At 39.5% G+C, this 15,189-nt stretch overlaps 1 protein-coding gene across 1 annotated transcript in view; it reads right to left on the bottom strand.

Moving 5' to 3' along the window:
• The window catches only part of LOC109324298 (heparan-alpha-glucosaminide N-acetyltransferase-like), a 369,073-nt gene that overhangs the window by 31,680 nt on the left and 322,204 nt on the right, over positions 1-15,189 (bottom strand). Inside the window, exon 14 of the mRNA XM_019556284.1 lies at positions 7,276-7,353. Within this exon, the coding sequence (XP_019411829.1) occupies positions 7,276-7,353 (78 nt within the window). The remainder of the gene's footprint in view (positions 1-7,275; positions 7,354-15,189) is intronic.

Here is a 15,189-nt window from a genome sequence, read left to right as displayed (position 1 = left end):
TGAAAAATGCCGAAGTCATACTCCCAGAATCTATGGCTCCAAAAACCAAACAGTGACTGGAAATATCTATCTATCTATCAAGAGTAATAGCTAGACATTGTAGATTCTAAAAATACATACCTTAGCATGATTCAGGGGCTTACATTCTCAAGGTCTCAGTCCTCTGTATAACTACTAGTACCAGCACCAGACCCACATTTCTTCAGATGATTTACAGTAACCCAACTGACATCTTCAGCAAGGAAATTCTCAATAAAGATGCAAAGGACAGGCCACAAAGTATAACAGTTCCTTTAGCAGATACAGTATGTGCCACAGACACAGATTTTTCACAGCCTGTATGTAACTGATTTGTCATAGAAAAATATCATATATATTTGTAAAATTCCAAATTCTGTTTCTACCTGGGCTAGCATTATCCATCAACTGGATTTATTCTCTGATGCCTGAGAATTCACAAGCCCGTATTCATACACCCTGCATGTGCTTGCACATAGGAACTGTGTATAACTCCAGAGCAGAATTTCTATGAGAGGAAATCCTTGGCTGAGGCAGTAGATGTTCTAGATTGGTCTCTATGCATAGAACACCACTGTACACAAAACATTTCCTAACTTTTCTTAGGAGAGAACCTGCTTGGTTCTCAAACTATAATAAAACAAGTATCATAGAAGACCTGCCCTTTTAAATTCTATTTCAAACATTGTCTTTTGGGTCCTCATGGAAAAAATATATTCGTTTTTTGAAAACTCTTGACTATTGCTATTTTTTTGTTGCCTTTGTTTTCTTTATGACCTTGACACTCATTTGTCCTTTACAGATGAGTGGCTGAATATCAAATGCTATCCCTGATTAAGTTTTAAAAAATAGAGTCCTTCATCTATTAATCAATATCTTTTTGTATGCTGATGCCACACATTTTCTTGGCAATTTGTTTTATTCGTATTATCACAGGAACTGTCACTTCTCCCACTGCTAACATTTACAGATGTAACCCTTGCCTATATAAGAATGATCTATTATCCAGATCCCTGGGTACCAGATTATATAATGTGAATGCATAGACAGCACACTGAAATCCTTATGAGATATATCCCAGTAGAACTAAAACAGCCCTCAGTCCTAAAAAAGGATGTTGAGCCTTTAATTAACTTTGAATGCCAACAATTATATATATTTGTCTTTTTCAAACCTGAGGATACCCTCACACTCAAAACATATAAATAAATAAGAGAGAGCACAGGCAACAGCAAGGACAAACATTGATGGATTGTAATACCATTTTTCCTTTTGCATGTATATTTTTCCATGTAGGAAACACAGAACATACCCATGCATGAAATTTCATGGCACTATTATTTGTGTCACTGCATCACATTGAGTGATTCTTGACATCAGCTGGGGCCAGTAGCATGTCTATGTGTGTTGACTACTACTGCTGAGTAGGTAGGAATGGTCTGAATAAGAGAGGAAAGTGCATGAGACCAAACCGTATACAGGGTACCTGACTGTGTGAATAGTGAAGAAGCACAAAAGTATTCCTTCCGCTCAGTTCTAGATCTGATTCATCTGAGCTGATCTTAAAGCCACCAGAAGCTATGAGAGAGGCAAAGCTTGCAAGGCTATTTTTACCATTGCCTACTTCTCAGATGATGTTAGGAGACCAGTTTCTATTGCCAGATCACTACCAATTTCTTGTCCGGTCTTGTACATCTCAGTTAACCCCTCTGTGCCTTCAGCTTTCCCCACTTGTTAAACAGGGAAGATGATTTTTACATTTCTTCATAAAGTGTCCTGAGATCCTTGCATGAAAACAATGGCTAAATATTATTGCTATCATTATGGTATCTGTCAGAATGGAAAAGAAATCTATCACTAAGATGGGAACTGAGAACAGCCCAACTCAAAAGTGAACCAGACAAACCAGTTCTGGTTAGCCCTCCTGCAACCAGTGATATTTCTAATGCAAATTTACAACCAGTGGCGCATCTGCAACTTCTATGGCAATATTAAGACATTATACTCAGGAATGTCTTTATCACAATGGCACAGGATACCTGTTAGCTAAAAAAATATGAAGAACTAACAAGGACTTTCACATTCTTAGGTTCAGTAAGACGAAGATAGTCTATGTTATAGTGGAATGTGCAGTTCCAGGGCTACCGACACACTAAGAAAGCCCTAACTGATAGGCTATCAGTACAATGGAATGGGCCGTCACTGAAACAGCTTTTGGCATTAGAAACGTTCTCTTTCAATGTACCATAGTTGAGTTGACATATTCTATTTAGTTCTGCTTTTTAAAAGCATTCCAGGGAAAACAAGAGTCACTGAGCCAGTCATTGAGCCAGGGGAGCGCAGCACCTCCCCCCGCCTGGCATGCTCTCCAGTGCACCTGGAAGTGGACTGGAAGTGCTTCTGGTCCACTTACGGGTCTGCCGCCAAGTGCGTTGGGGAGCCCCCCACACTTCTGTGGGACACTTCATGTGTCCCAGCATTCACAAGCCACCTGCTACCTAGAGGTATGTAGAAAAAACATTTAAAGCTGTGTCTATGTCTGAATCTCCAAATCTTTCCAAATCCATTTGGAGGGTTCCGATTCAATTTGGAGAGATTAAAGGGTCCTCTGATTTGATTTGGATTTGGAAACTTGGCCACCAAATCAGGCCAAACCTCCACCAAATCAAACCAAAGCCTGAAGCTTTGCACAACCTTACTAAAAATGTCACCTCTTGTGCACATTATAGAGCCTACCAAAAATATGCCTGTTCAGTCTGGAATACTTATATGCATGTTCTATGTAGTTTGTGCTGACAACGTGTTAATTCATTTACTTTTGGGGGCTGAAGTACTTTATTCTTAAACAAAATTGCAGCTGGAACAAAATGTCCATTTGACACTGCCATTTCCAATAGTCCATTCAAACTAATGGACTATCGATAATTTCCACTTCTGGGTTGCTTTTCTATGTGATATATTTATCTCAGAAACATGTACCAAAATTTAGCCTTTGCCACTCAATTTTTTATATATCCTTGTCATTCCTATCCAATTTATCATCAGTCTAGCAGAGCTGTATGAGAGACTAGATAACATGTACATTGCAGCATTATGGAAACAGGCAAAATAGGAAACTTTATTTAGTTTTGAGATAGAAATCATGATCTACTTATACCAAAGAAATGTGTTTGATTCAGCACTTTTCTTTAGTCAATATTTCATTCTCATAATGGAATAATGAGCATTACAATTAATCCATGCCTAAGTAATTATTATTTTCTGAACTGTAAACCATATTCATTGCATCATGCGAAGAAATGCTATAATTTGTATTCTATGCATAAAATGGAATGCAAAATTATATTCTTGGAAAATTCAAAGATCATAACTCATAAGCCTAAGTAGGTGATATTAAAGTTAGAATCTTCAACTTAAAAAGTAAATGCCACAATTAAGTACTTGATTTGCCAACTTAACTTACTTCTAATGGAGGTTCATTTTTCCCCATCTAATATTTGGAAAATGGCATGCCTGTTACATTATTACGAAGTTTTTTTTCAGGATGTGTGCCTACATGTGTAAATATATACAGACATACACACACATGTGTATACACTTGTATATATATACAGGCATACACGCACAGAATTTGCTTTTCCTTACAATCCTATTAGGCAGCTTTTCAATATAGGTACGTGCACTGATATGTTCTTCAGTTAGTTCATGAGCATTGATACTACATAAAAGTACGGTTGACCTTATGGTATATACAAAAGGCATTATCTGAGTTAAGTTAAACATCAGATAAAATGTTATGTCAGGTGGAAAGATCATGGACAAAGGTAATCAAGAAATACCTGTAAAAATTAAGAGAGATCAAGGAGGGAGACAAAGAAAACATCCTCTAAATTGCTAATGGTTGAGACAAGGTAGGAGAGCAGCCAAATATAACACTTTGTTAATGGAAATAAACACTTAGAGGGGAGCTGACAGTCATCTGCATTTTGCCTCTCATCAAGGACCTTACAGGCATATGTGGATGTGGAAGGGCCTCCCATCTGGGCAATTCACCAAGGCCTATCCATAGGAGCCATCTGTATGCCCTGCAGCACAGGAACTGAATCTCTTATGTTTCCTTAGGAGTGTGTGGGCCAAAAGAGGAGCAGGACTGGAAATGTTCTCTGTGCATTTGGAATACTTCAGAGGGACAGTCAGCTTCTAAGATGGTGAACCTATCTGGACGTACCAAGTCACAGGGCTCTAGCATAAAGACTCAACTAAGTCTCATAAAATAACATTCAGACACTGGGGCCTGTTGAAATCAAGGCACATTTTGTCATTGGCTGAAATGGATACAAACTGTCTAACACTCACCTCCAAAACTCTAGAAGTGACTTCAGAGGGAGGAGGTCACTAGTTGTGGCAAGCATCAACCACAGTGTTTTCCACAGATAATGTTAGATATTTGGCACAGCTACCATTCTTCCCAAGTGAAATGCACAGACATTTGCCTGAATGTGGCAACAACATACACACACAAGGCAAGTTGTAAAGAAAGGCTTTTTGGATGAGCGTTAGGAAAAGAATGTGATGGTAAAACTTTCATCAATTGGGCCAAATGCTTTAAACTGCAAAAATCAAGTAAAATATTTTGATAACTGGACGTGATATATGATTAAAGGGGTTAGGAATTAGAATTATTTTTAAATAAAAATATATGGGCTTTCATTAAAACAAAATGGAAAGAGGGTTGCTTCAGAACATACAGAACATTTTGTTCTCTTGCTAGCTCATACTTCAAACTGACCTCAATACATATGCAACATAATTATGTTTTTCCAATAATATGCTCTCTCCCCTGACCTCAGGAAAAAGGACTCCCAGTGGAGTCTCATGTATATGGATATGAGTATTATCCATGGAGCTTAAACCTCTTGCTTTACTCAGTCAGAACTGAACACTTCTGAATTATGGCAAAGTGTAGAACTGGATCCAAACTTTCCAGCACAAGCTCTTTCCTTATATAAATACTTTATTTCCCTAGTTAGAAATTTCTCTTGCATGATTAACTAGGTGCTGAAGCCTGCTGTACGGCAACAGTAGGTACCACAGTTATTCTATCTGTATTAATATGAGTAAAGTACAAAACTGACAGCATGAAGGAAGCTCTGGACATTGCATCTGCATAGCTACTGAATGCCCTACTGACTCTAAATGAAACCCAGTATAAAGCAAGTGTAGTTTTCTGGGTGCTGTAGCTGGATTTACAGAGGCTTATCTTGAATGTTCCCAGTACCATGCTGCTGCATGTGTAAGCTCCAGCACAGAAAGTAGTAGAGCTGCCTTAAAGTAACTGTGCAGATGGGCTCCTAATTAAGGCAAAGCTAATTGAGCTCAGGTGCAGTGCCAAGAGAACTGCTATTGCTTCTGTTCCAAAGATCCCGCATGCAGAGTCAGGGTGCATCCAGGAGTACAGTCACACCTTTTGATTCCTGTTCTACCCAAAATTTAACATCAACTGCCCAGAAGTGGCATTTCTATTCAGGTGGCACTGAGGAAGACATTTGACTTCATGGCTCATTATAATTGATTTAATTCCTGCTAATCACTCTTCACTCCACTGGTGTTCACAACGCTCTTTCCTTTGTATTGGTTTTGATGTTCCATTTACCAGGCCATCTTTTCTTCCACTATTTTGCTGTCTATTAGCTTCTCCTCTTCCACAGCTCTTCAGACTATTTTTAGCTCTAGCTAAAAACATTAACTCAGGTGTGGAAACAACTGTCAGTAAAGTGTTGGATGTACTGTCAGGACACACAAGGAGGTTAGATTTTGCTTCATGAATCTGAATAAGAGATACACATTTAACTATAATGACTAATTAAACAGCATTTTTTCATTCCATTTTGTCTAGGTTGCTGTGGTTTTTATACTTAATATATAATATGCCAAATGAATGTACATTCCAATGAAGATACCCATTTTGTGCTTCAGTCTTAAACTAAATAATACAGCCCATGGCCCTTACATATTAGTAAAGCTTTTAGTTCATTTTTAACCGAGAAAAAATGTATTGTGCTATATGTGATAATCCACTATATCACCTGCACCCACCTCCCAATCCTTTTCAAAATTCTAGACACACCCCTATGCTACTTCCAGCATTTGGGACGCATGTTCGATATGCAGACCATGAGAGACAAAGAGTGTGGCGCTGTGAATGGGCCTAGTGGGAGATTGACAGGAGACTGCAGGTGGGGATAGGGTAGGGGAGAGAGGAGACTGTATAGAGAATTGGGTGAGAGGTGGGGTCTGAATGACAAGAGAGGGTGAGAAGGATTAAGGTATGAGATAGCCTATAGGATTAAAAGGGCTGAGAACCACTGTCTTAAAAGATCTGAGGTCCCTGATCTGATGTGGCAGGTGGGGAAAGTGTAAAAAAAGGTTGGGAATTATGTGGCATATCTTCCTCCAGGAAGAATTCAGCTTGCAGGATGGAATTGTGAAGTATCAGACTCAGCATGCCTCATCATCCTCTAGTCAGCCTTCCTGTGCCTGATTGTCAGAGAAGATGCATAAATGATAATTTCCTGGTTTATTAGAGGCACATATCTCAGGGGAAAAATGGTTGGAATAAATAATGCTTAGATAGCTAACAACCAGTCTCAAATCCAGTATCCTCACGGACCTGTAATCCCTGCATTGTACATTTAAAAGGAAGTTGCCTTAATTATTTCTACAGAAATTAATGCTATCTGTGAACAATGTAATGTATCATTGTAAATGCATAAATACATTTAAGCAAAAGTGAACTGGGAGTTACTTTGCTTTAAAATTGCATTTGATGTAGAGTAATTAGAAATATTGATTAAACTGAAGCCAGTTCACTAGAAACATGCTAATAGGCTAATAATAATGATTTGATCTTGCTTAAAAAATGGACCCAAATATGAACTGTAAAAAGGAAGGTATTAGAATTTTTACCTAATTTAAAGTCCATGCTTCCTATCCCAGTTTTATCCCAGCCTCATCAGATATGAGAAGATTTAGTTAAATAGAATATTATACAAAAATCACCCCTGATAACACATAATTTATGACAGGCCTTGAAAGCAGTCACTTGTATGCTTTGGATCATTTTGAGCACGTAGAGATTTTTTCCTTCACCAAATTACATGTACTGTGTGAGCACCAGCAGTAGTAATTAAAAATAATGAGGCCTGCTAGATCTGCTAATTCTATTATCTTTATAGCATCAGGCTTCAAGAAACTCACCAGCAAAACAGCCCAGATGAGAAATCTCTTTAAAATACTCAGGGGTTGTTTACGGTACAATAGGGTAATCTTTCCAGCCTGAAAAATAAAAAAAAACAAACAAAAATCAGACATTAGTAGACATGATCAACCAGCTAACCTTTGCCTCCTTCTGTAACATCTACTGTACAAAAAGCTATTTTAATTTTTTCCATGGGGAAATGAGGGACAGCTAAAAATGACGGCATTGCATTCTGCTCCTCATTATTCCTCTGGAAGAGCTTTTGTTCCAACGTGGAGATAAGAGAGGAGTATCATTTACTTTGAATTTCTGTCTATTCTTTTACGTTAAAGAATTCACTTATCAATTTTAGCTACCATTAACTTCAGTAGAAGCAACAACATTTAGAACCCTATAGGATAGTCCCAAAAGGAATTGTAAACTCAGGTATAGAATGAGCCTCCTACTTCACTGAAATTAAAATAATATCCCATGTTCAATTAGACTATAGTACTTACAAAGTTATAGGTAGCAAACAATCTCTAGGTGTACCTACTGCACCCCATTTTCCCCCATATCTCTATCGTGCACATACCTTCTGCTGAATTTAAGCTTCAATTTAGAAAATCAAAGCTCCAAAGCCTTATATGTGCAAAAACATCTTCCTGTTGTGACCCAACATCATGCCATCTTCATAGTTACAGAGGTAGCCAGATTGAAGCAATGGGGTACAAACATATAACATATTTACTGTGGAGTATGGGATGATAAAACAACATCATGGACTTGAATTTAAGGCAGAAGACTGGGTAGAGATGCTCCTTATAAACTAACTAATTCAGAGATCCATAAGCTTTCACTTCTCTCTGCTCTTAAATTTAAGGTCATGTCTATGCTAGAGAAATCAGGCCTTCAATAGGATTGGTAATATATTCATAGAGAGACTTCTTCAGAGACATGCAAATGAGAGAAGCTGTAAGAAGCTGGCAAAGTAATTGTTTAACATAACAAGATGAGCATTATGAAAATCATGTTCAACTAAAGTTACATGCTATTTAACTTACTTTACATGTGGCTGCTGGCAAACTTGTCTTTTGTGCAGAGAAGTTCGGAAAGGACAAGCAGGAAAGTAATATCATATATTACCACTGTACTGTGGGATGGCACATGGAGAATGATGTTCACATTGACACTGAATTCATAGATTCAGCACTGTGGGGAATTATGCAGATAGTTTTGCTGGTAGCAGGTATCATTCAAAGAACAGTTGTCACACCTCAGTACCATGAGAGTGTGTATGGGTAGACAAGAGGTTATAAGGACAAAATACTGGTAAGGCATGTTTAATTTTTCTAGAACTTCTGTACTTGATTTGAAATGCAGTCCAGATAGGGCCAACACGAGTGTAAATTACTAAGAAGAAATGAATGTCTTCACTTGCTATGTGAGAGGCAAGATTTCTTAGGGCAAGATCTTTTATTGGACCAACTATGCCAGAATATTAGGGTATGGACAAATGCATATTTTGTGGTGGCATCAGGAGGGGGCTGCTGCCGCCTAGGGATATGTAGCAATTGTTATGCTGTAACTGTTATGCATGAAGGATCCTGTCATGAAACAAGTGAGCTAGATCTGCCCAATTTTGACCCTGAATAAAGCAGAGGTAAAGCTGAAGCAGTTTTGCTACACTGGTATCACTATACAATCATGCATACACTAAAAGAGCAATGGGTGTCAACCAGGGTGACATGAGAGCCTGCCAGATATGCCACAATATTGGCATGGGCACTGGTTGTATAGGGTGAAATTGCCCTGTACACCTGTTAACAGCATGCAGCCTGAAGCCGAATGACACTCCAGCCTGCATAATGTACTGTAGGCAGGGAGAGTTTTCTCTGGCTGCTACTTGTCAGTTTGGCTCTGACATGCCTCCTGAAAAGAGGTACCTGGAACAGCTCCATTTGCCCTGGATACCTCTTCATCCAGGGGAGGGCATGCCAGTAGGACCAGGAAGGGCTGCAGTAAGTTTACAAGCTCCTGACACAGTTGCTTCCCAATCTGGTTCTGCAGGAGGCATGCAGCACAGTGGGGAGAATAAAATATCTAATTAATTATCTAATAATATCTAATTATTTATGTCTAATTAATTACATTAATAACAATTATACTGTTTATATTATAATGTGAAAAATGTACTTACATTAGTTTTTAAAATATAGGGCTACAAAATTTTGGAGGCGTACCTTGTGTCTAAAAAGGTTGAGAACCAGCGAGCTGGAGCCTAGTTGCTGCTACAGTGTCTGGAGCACTAGCTCCCCCTCTCTTTTTGAAGCTGTCACAAGTAGGGCTGTGCAAAATTTCACTGCCAGTTTTTTTTTTGGACGCTGTTTTGACATGTTTCAAGGTCAAAACAGCAAATCAAAATGGAACAGATATAGTTGAAATATCCTCAAAACACAATGAGGCAAGGCAAAACATTTTGCTGTTGTTTTGACATTTTGCCCATAGGCTGTAATGGGGAAGGACAAACCAGCCAATAACTTTGACATTTTCTGGCACAATTTGGGTGAACCTTGCAGGAATGGTAGCCCCTTCTGAGGGCATGAAGCCTGCCAAGTTTCAAGGAGATAGGTACAGGGAGTCCGGGGAAACTGTACCCCAACGTTTTGAAAGCAAAACTTGTATCACGTGTATGTGTTAAGCCACAGCAGGGTCAAAACTGCAGGCATGCCAGCCACTGTGGACGCCACAAATCCTGCTAAGTTTCAAGGAGATAGATTCAGGGGTTTGGGGGAAACTGTACCTCAAGCTGCAAACAAGTAAAACTTGTGACATGGGTGACACTGTGTAGGCTAAGGTGCAGCAGGGTGAAAGCTGCAGGCCTGCTAGCCCCTGCTGAGGCCACAAAGCCTGCCAGCTGTCAAGGAGATAAGTGCAGGGGCTTCTGGGTTTTGGGGCCCTGAACCTGTAGCTGCTGACGGGCAAAACTCATGTCATGGGTGCTTGTGCAACTGACTGCCTCTGTCTTGGGGCAGAAGCAGCTCCCGGCTCTGTATTGATTCTTTCCTCTCCTTAGTCTGTAGTTTTGTAGGTGTTAATTCTTGCTCATTAACTTGTTATCCTTGCTACCTACCATGTATTGAGCTGGATTTAGTGAATCATGATTGGCTGCATAACACAGTAGCTAGCTAGCACAAGCACCCATGTCACGAGTTTTGCCTGTCAGCAGCTAGGGGTGCAGGGCCCCAGAACCCCCCCACACCTATCTCCTTAGCAGCTGGCAGGCTTTGTGGCCTCAGCAGGGGCTAGCATGCCCGCAGTCTTCATGCTGCTGCGCCTTAACACATACAATGTCACCCATGTCACAAGTTTTGCTCATCCGCAGTTTGAGGTACAATTTCCCCCAAGCCCCTTGCACCTATCTCCTTGAAACTTGGCAGGCTCTATGGCCTGAGCAGAGGCTAGCATGCCTGCAGTTTTGACCCCACTGTGGCTTAACACATACACATGACATGAGTTTTGCTTTCATAATTTTGGGGTACAGTTTCCCTGAAATCCCTGCACCTATCTCCTTGAAACTTGGCAGACTTCATGCCCTCAGAAGGAGCTACCATTTCTGCATGTATCATCTAAATCAAGCCAGAAATGACAAAGTTATAGCCTGTTTTGACCTTCCCCACTATATCCTATGGGCAAAACATCAAAACAGTTTCACCATTTCAACCCTCTTTTGATGGAACAAAATGGAACAGCTGTTTCAGATTGAAACAAAATTAAAAATGAAACACTGTTCTGTCGAAACTCTGGTTGAAACAGAGTGCTGCTATTTTGCACAGCCCTAGTTACAAGTACATATGTGACTATACCCTGAGTCTTATTTCAAAACAGAGTGATATTTTGTCTCCTAATGAGCATGCGCTGGTGAAAGGAAGGGATAACCTTGACTTATAAAGCCCAAAGCAGCTTAACAAGGAGCTAGAAGACGGGATCCCAAAATTTTGTTCAGGGAGGGCCACTTAATGGGTGGAACATCATGCTGCAGACAAAATGCACCTTTAGTGCAATAACAATATGCAATGCCCTATATACATAAAATTACAATAAGGAGAATCTGGTATCTTTGCTTAATTCACATTTGAGTGGGACTCATAGCCAGCACTTTGGGAACGTCTAAGGGAAAATAACATCCTCCAATAAAGAGTGCTGGCATTAAGTTGTAGCATATAAAGCAAAGAGTCATCTTAAAATAAAAACCTAGCTAAAAAGAAGAGTTGGCAGGACTTCTGATTGCAGAGAGCCATCTCTCTCCTAAATATTTGTGCACTTTGCTTTTGAGACTGATTCTGTCTACTGCTCACACTGTATCTTAGGATGTAGCCTATAGAGGGCACCATGCAAGTGGTGCTAGCACTGGGCTAACACACAACAAACCTGACACTTGTTCTCTCTCTCTCTCCCCCCCTGAAGAATAACATTTTTTTTCTATGTTGCTTTATAGTAGATCTCTCTAGCTCCTCTGATGCTATGACCCACTTTGACTAGATGAGCCTTCACGATGTTATCTGACAAGCTAAGTACAGACAGTCAAAAAGCCTGAGGCTAAATCGGTTCAATCTCTGCAGGTTAGTCTAAGCTGCAAAGATTGAACCAACAAGCAACTGAACAGACAGTCGCTTTTGATTCCGGAAATGTAGCCACATGCCTGCAGTGGCCCAGGCTAGAAGCCTGGGGGTGCTAGAACACACCTCCCTAATAGGCTAGAGCAGACAGCTTGGGCCAAGGCTAGCCTGCCCTCCTTGTGAGATGGAGCTTTCAGGGGAGGTGCAAAGCATCCTGGGAATGCGGAGGGACTGAATGTTAACTTGAAGCTGAAGGGGATCTGGGACAGAAATTCAATAAACTGATTTAACCTAAATCAGTTAAGTCTGATACTGCATCCATCCAGGTTTATCTTAAACCTGTTTTGGCCATTTTGAAAGTGGTTTACATGCACTGCATTCCTGTTGTGTTACAGATTTGAACCAGTTTCCAGTCAGTTATCCCAGTTTATGTGTAATTTCTGTCCCTAGCCATAAGGTTGTGGGTATTTGAAAGAACCTCCTGGAAAGAAACCATTTAATTTCATTGGAATGCAAGGAAATAACTTTACTATAAAAAGAACCATTTTGAATTTCTAAGCATATTCAGGCAGTCTTACATATCAGAGTCCCCAAAGTTTAAATGGTTACAAATATTACAGCTCTAATCTACAAGTCTTTACATCAGAAAAATGCCCATTGATTTCCATAGGAATTTTCTTGAAGAAATCCTGCAGCATTAGGTCTTCTATATAATGGCTGGATTATAGAGTGCTAATTTCCAATTCTTTCAGGTAGAACTCTCTAGCACCTCATTTTTAAACCACGCCATTTTTTAATAACTCACAAAGCCTGCTCATAAATCTACTAATTGCTGGGGATTGGAGAGTGTCAATCTATGGACTGAAAGGAAATGGAAAGGATAGGAAGAATGTCACACATTATTACGCTGGCCAACATTTGTTAGAATTAAAGACAGTGCTGGCAGAAAAATGCTGCAAGAAAACATGAAATTGCTTTGCAGTCCAACCTTGGAGAGTTGCTGCATGGAATTACATGGAAGATGTTGAGGGAGGGAAAATCATTAAAAAAATAAAGCAATACATTCCAAGGAGAGGCAATAATAATTCCTCACTTCCTATTTATGGGCTCATGACTGAGAAATAGAAGCCAAAAGAATTAACTCTGTCAAGAAAAAGTGCAACAATTTTAACTGTTCCACCTAAAAAGAAAATGAAGGAACAAGCTCATATGCAAGTGCAATAAAATAAAAAGGATAATTAAAAATCAGAGGCTAAGTCACTATTTTGAAGGTCTGATGGTATAGTTTATAATAGAGAAATCCACTAGTGGAACGGCTACGAAAGACACATAAGACCATGTAGTTAAAATCCTAACCTCACTAAAGTCATTGCTAAAACCTCATTGACTTCAATTGGACCACATTTTCACCCAAAAATTCTGAGCCATTATAATTGTGGCTTACTCTAACAACAACGTCATCTTTGCCATAAACTAACTGCACATTAGTAGAATGGCCCACATGCTGACAAGTAGGAAACAAACAACATCTCCTAAGAACAGAAGAGAACCCATCCACACTGTCCATTTGTGAAGACAGTGAACTAGAAATACATTTTAAAGTACTTTCTAAAGCAGTTCCATGATACATATCTATTTAGCTAAATGCCTGATTGTTTTGGCGGGCAAAGTTTTGCAAAATGCTGGTGCTAAGTAGGTTTGATGAGCATACTGCAGTAAGGTTTTTCCAACTCCAATAATCACATTCAGAAACATTGCTATGCTCTTAACACTCTATACTACCTACTGTAATTCCACTACAAATACAGGTTATTAACCAATGGACAACTCCCAAGACAGGATGAAAAAGAAAGCAGGGGGAGGGGGCAGGAAGGAGGAGGGGGAAATAGCTTTTCATAGTTGTGAAAGAATTTCCCACAGGGATACTGGGTAAGGCAATGATTAGTCAAAAACAATTAATGCATTTCTCAATTACGCCTTGAGAAAAGGTTTTCTTCCCCACCCTCACCCCCTTTTCAGTGATAAAAATAGATTAACTAATTGGTTCAAGCATGTATGGTTAATGGCACTACAGAGGAGGTATTCAGATAACTACCACATACATAAGAAAACAGCTACCATTAGCCACATGAATGAACTAAGGCAACCAAAGATAGCTCAGTTTTCACTAGCTTGTTTCTACCAAATTACTTGTGATATTTCCCACATTAAAATAGGACAAATTTCTTTAGTGGTAATGGCTTCTGGTATGTTTCTGGCAATTTATCTGTAAGGCTTTCCCACTCATCCATTATTAACTTATGAAAAGCTAGTGTGACACTTCTTTGGTCTGTTAAGCTGTCTTGCCAAGCAGAACTCCTATTTTAACCAGTTGAATCAGCTATGCTTCTCTTTGAAGTAGATAGTTTTACTGGTAACTGTTAATACCTAGATCAAAGTCAATATTTCTTTAAAAAAAAAACTTCAGTTACATTAAAATTCCCAAAATGCTATAGTATCGTTCCCCTTAGAAATAAATGTGGTTATAGTAAAATGATGCTGCTGACATGTATAAATAATCTGAAGGGTCCTGTTGAAGGAGAAAATGTAGACTATTGGCTAGCAGAGGAAACTGGAAGAAGCACTCCTTGGTTTTATTCACAGTGGCATCCAGCACAGTACCTGGACCCTTTCCAATTATGTCAGTAAGATTCTTGACTTTAAAAAGCCAGTCTAGTTCCCTTTAATGTATAAAATAGGGTAAATAACTGCACTACTCTGAACCTCAGTTCAGCCCCTATACAATGGGGAGAAATACTTTGCTTCATTGTTTGAATGGTTGTGTGAATTTTAATTAATTAAAATACATACGAAAAGCAAGTGCTAACTGGCCATCCCAAACCCAAGGCGCATGAAATAAATACCTACAGTGAAATACTAATCAAACTGATTTAATATTTAACATTAACTTTGCTAGAAATCAAAGGGATCAAAGGGAGCAGGAGGGCACAAAAGCCCCCATGGCTCAACAAAAGCATCCAGGAACGTCTTCTAGCTAAAAGCGAGGTGTAAAGCCAATGGAAAGGAGGGGCCATCACCAGGGAGGATTATACTGCAGTTGCTTGGGGATGCAGGGGGCCAGTCAGGAAGGACAAGGTGGAGATGGAACTGGGACTAGCTTCCCAGATCAAGGACAACAAGAAGTCCTTTTTTAAATCCATAGGGGGCAAAAAGAAGGTACCAGGTAATGTGGGGCCCCTGCAAGACACACTAGGAAATTTGGTTGTCACACCAGATGACAAAGCTAACCTATTTAACGACTTCTTTGCCTCCATT

Source organism: Crocodylus porosus, unplaced genomic scaffold (assembly GCF_001723895.1).
Source record: "Crocodylus porosus isolate Cpor-Errol unplaced genomic scaffold, CroPor_comp1, whole genome shotgun sequence".
NCBI classification, from domain to species: Eukaryota; Metazoa; Chordata; order Crocodylia; family Crocodylidae; genus Crocodylus; species Crocodylus porosus.
The sequence above is the reverse complement of the archived record's forward strand: the minus strand, read 5'-3'. Positions and strand labels throughout refer to the sequence as shown.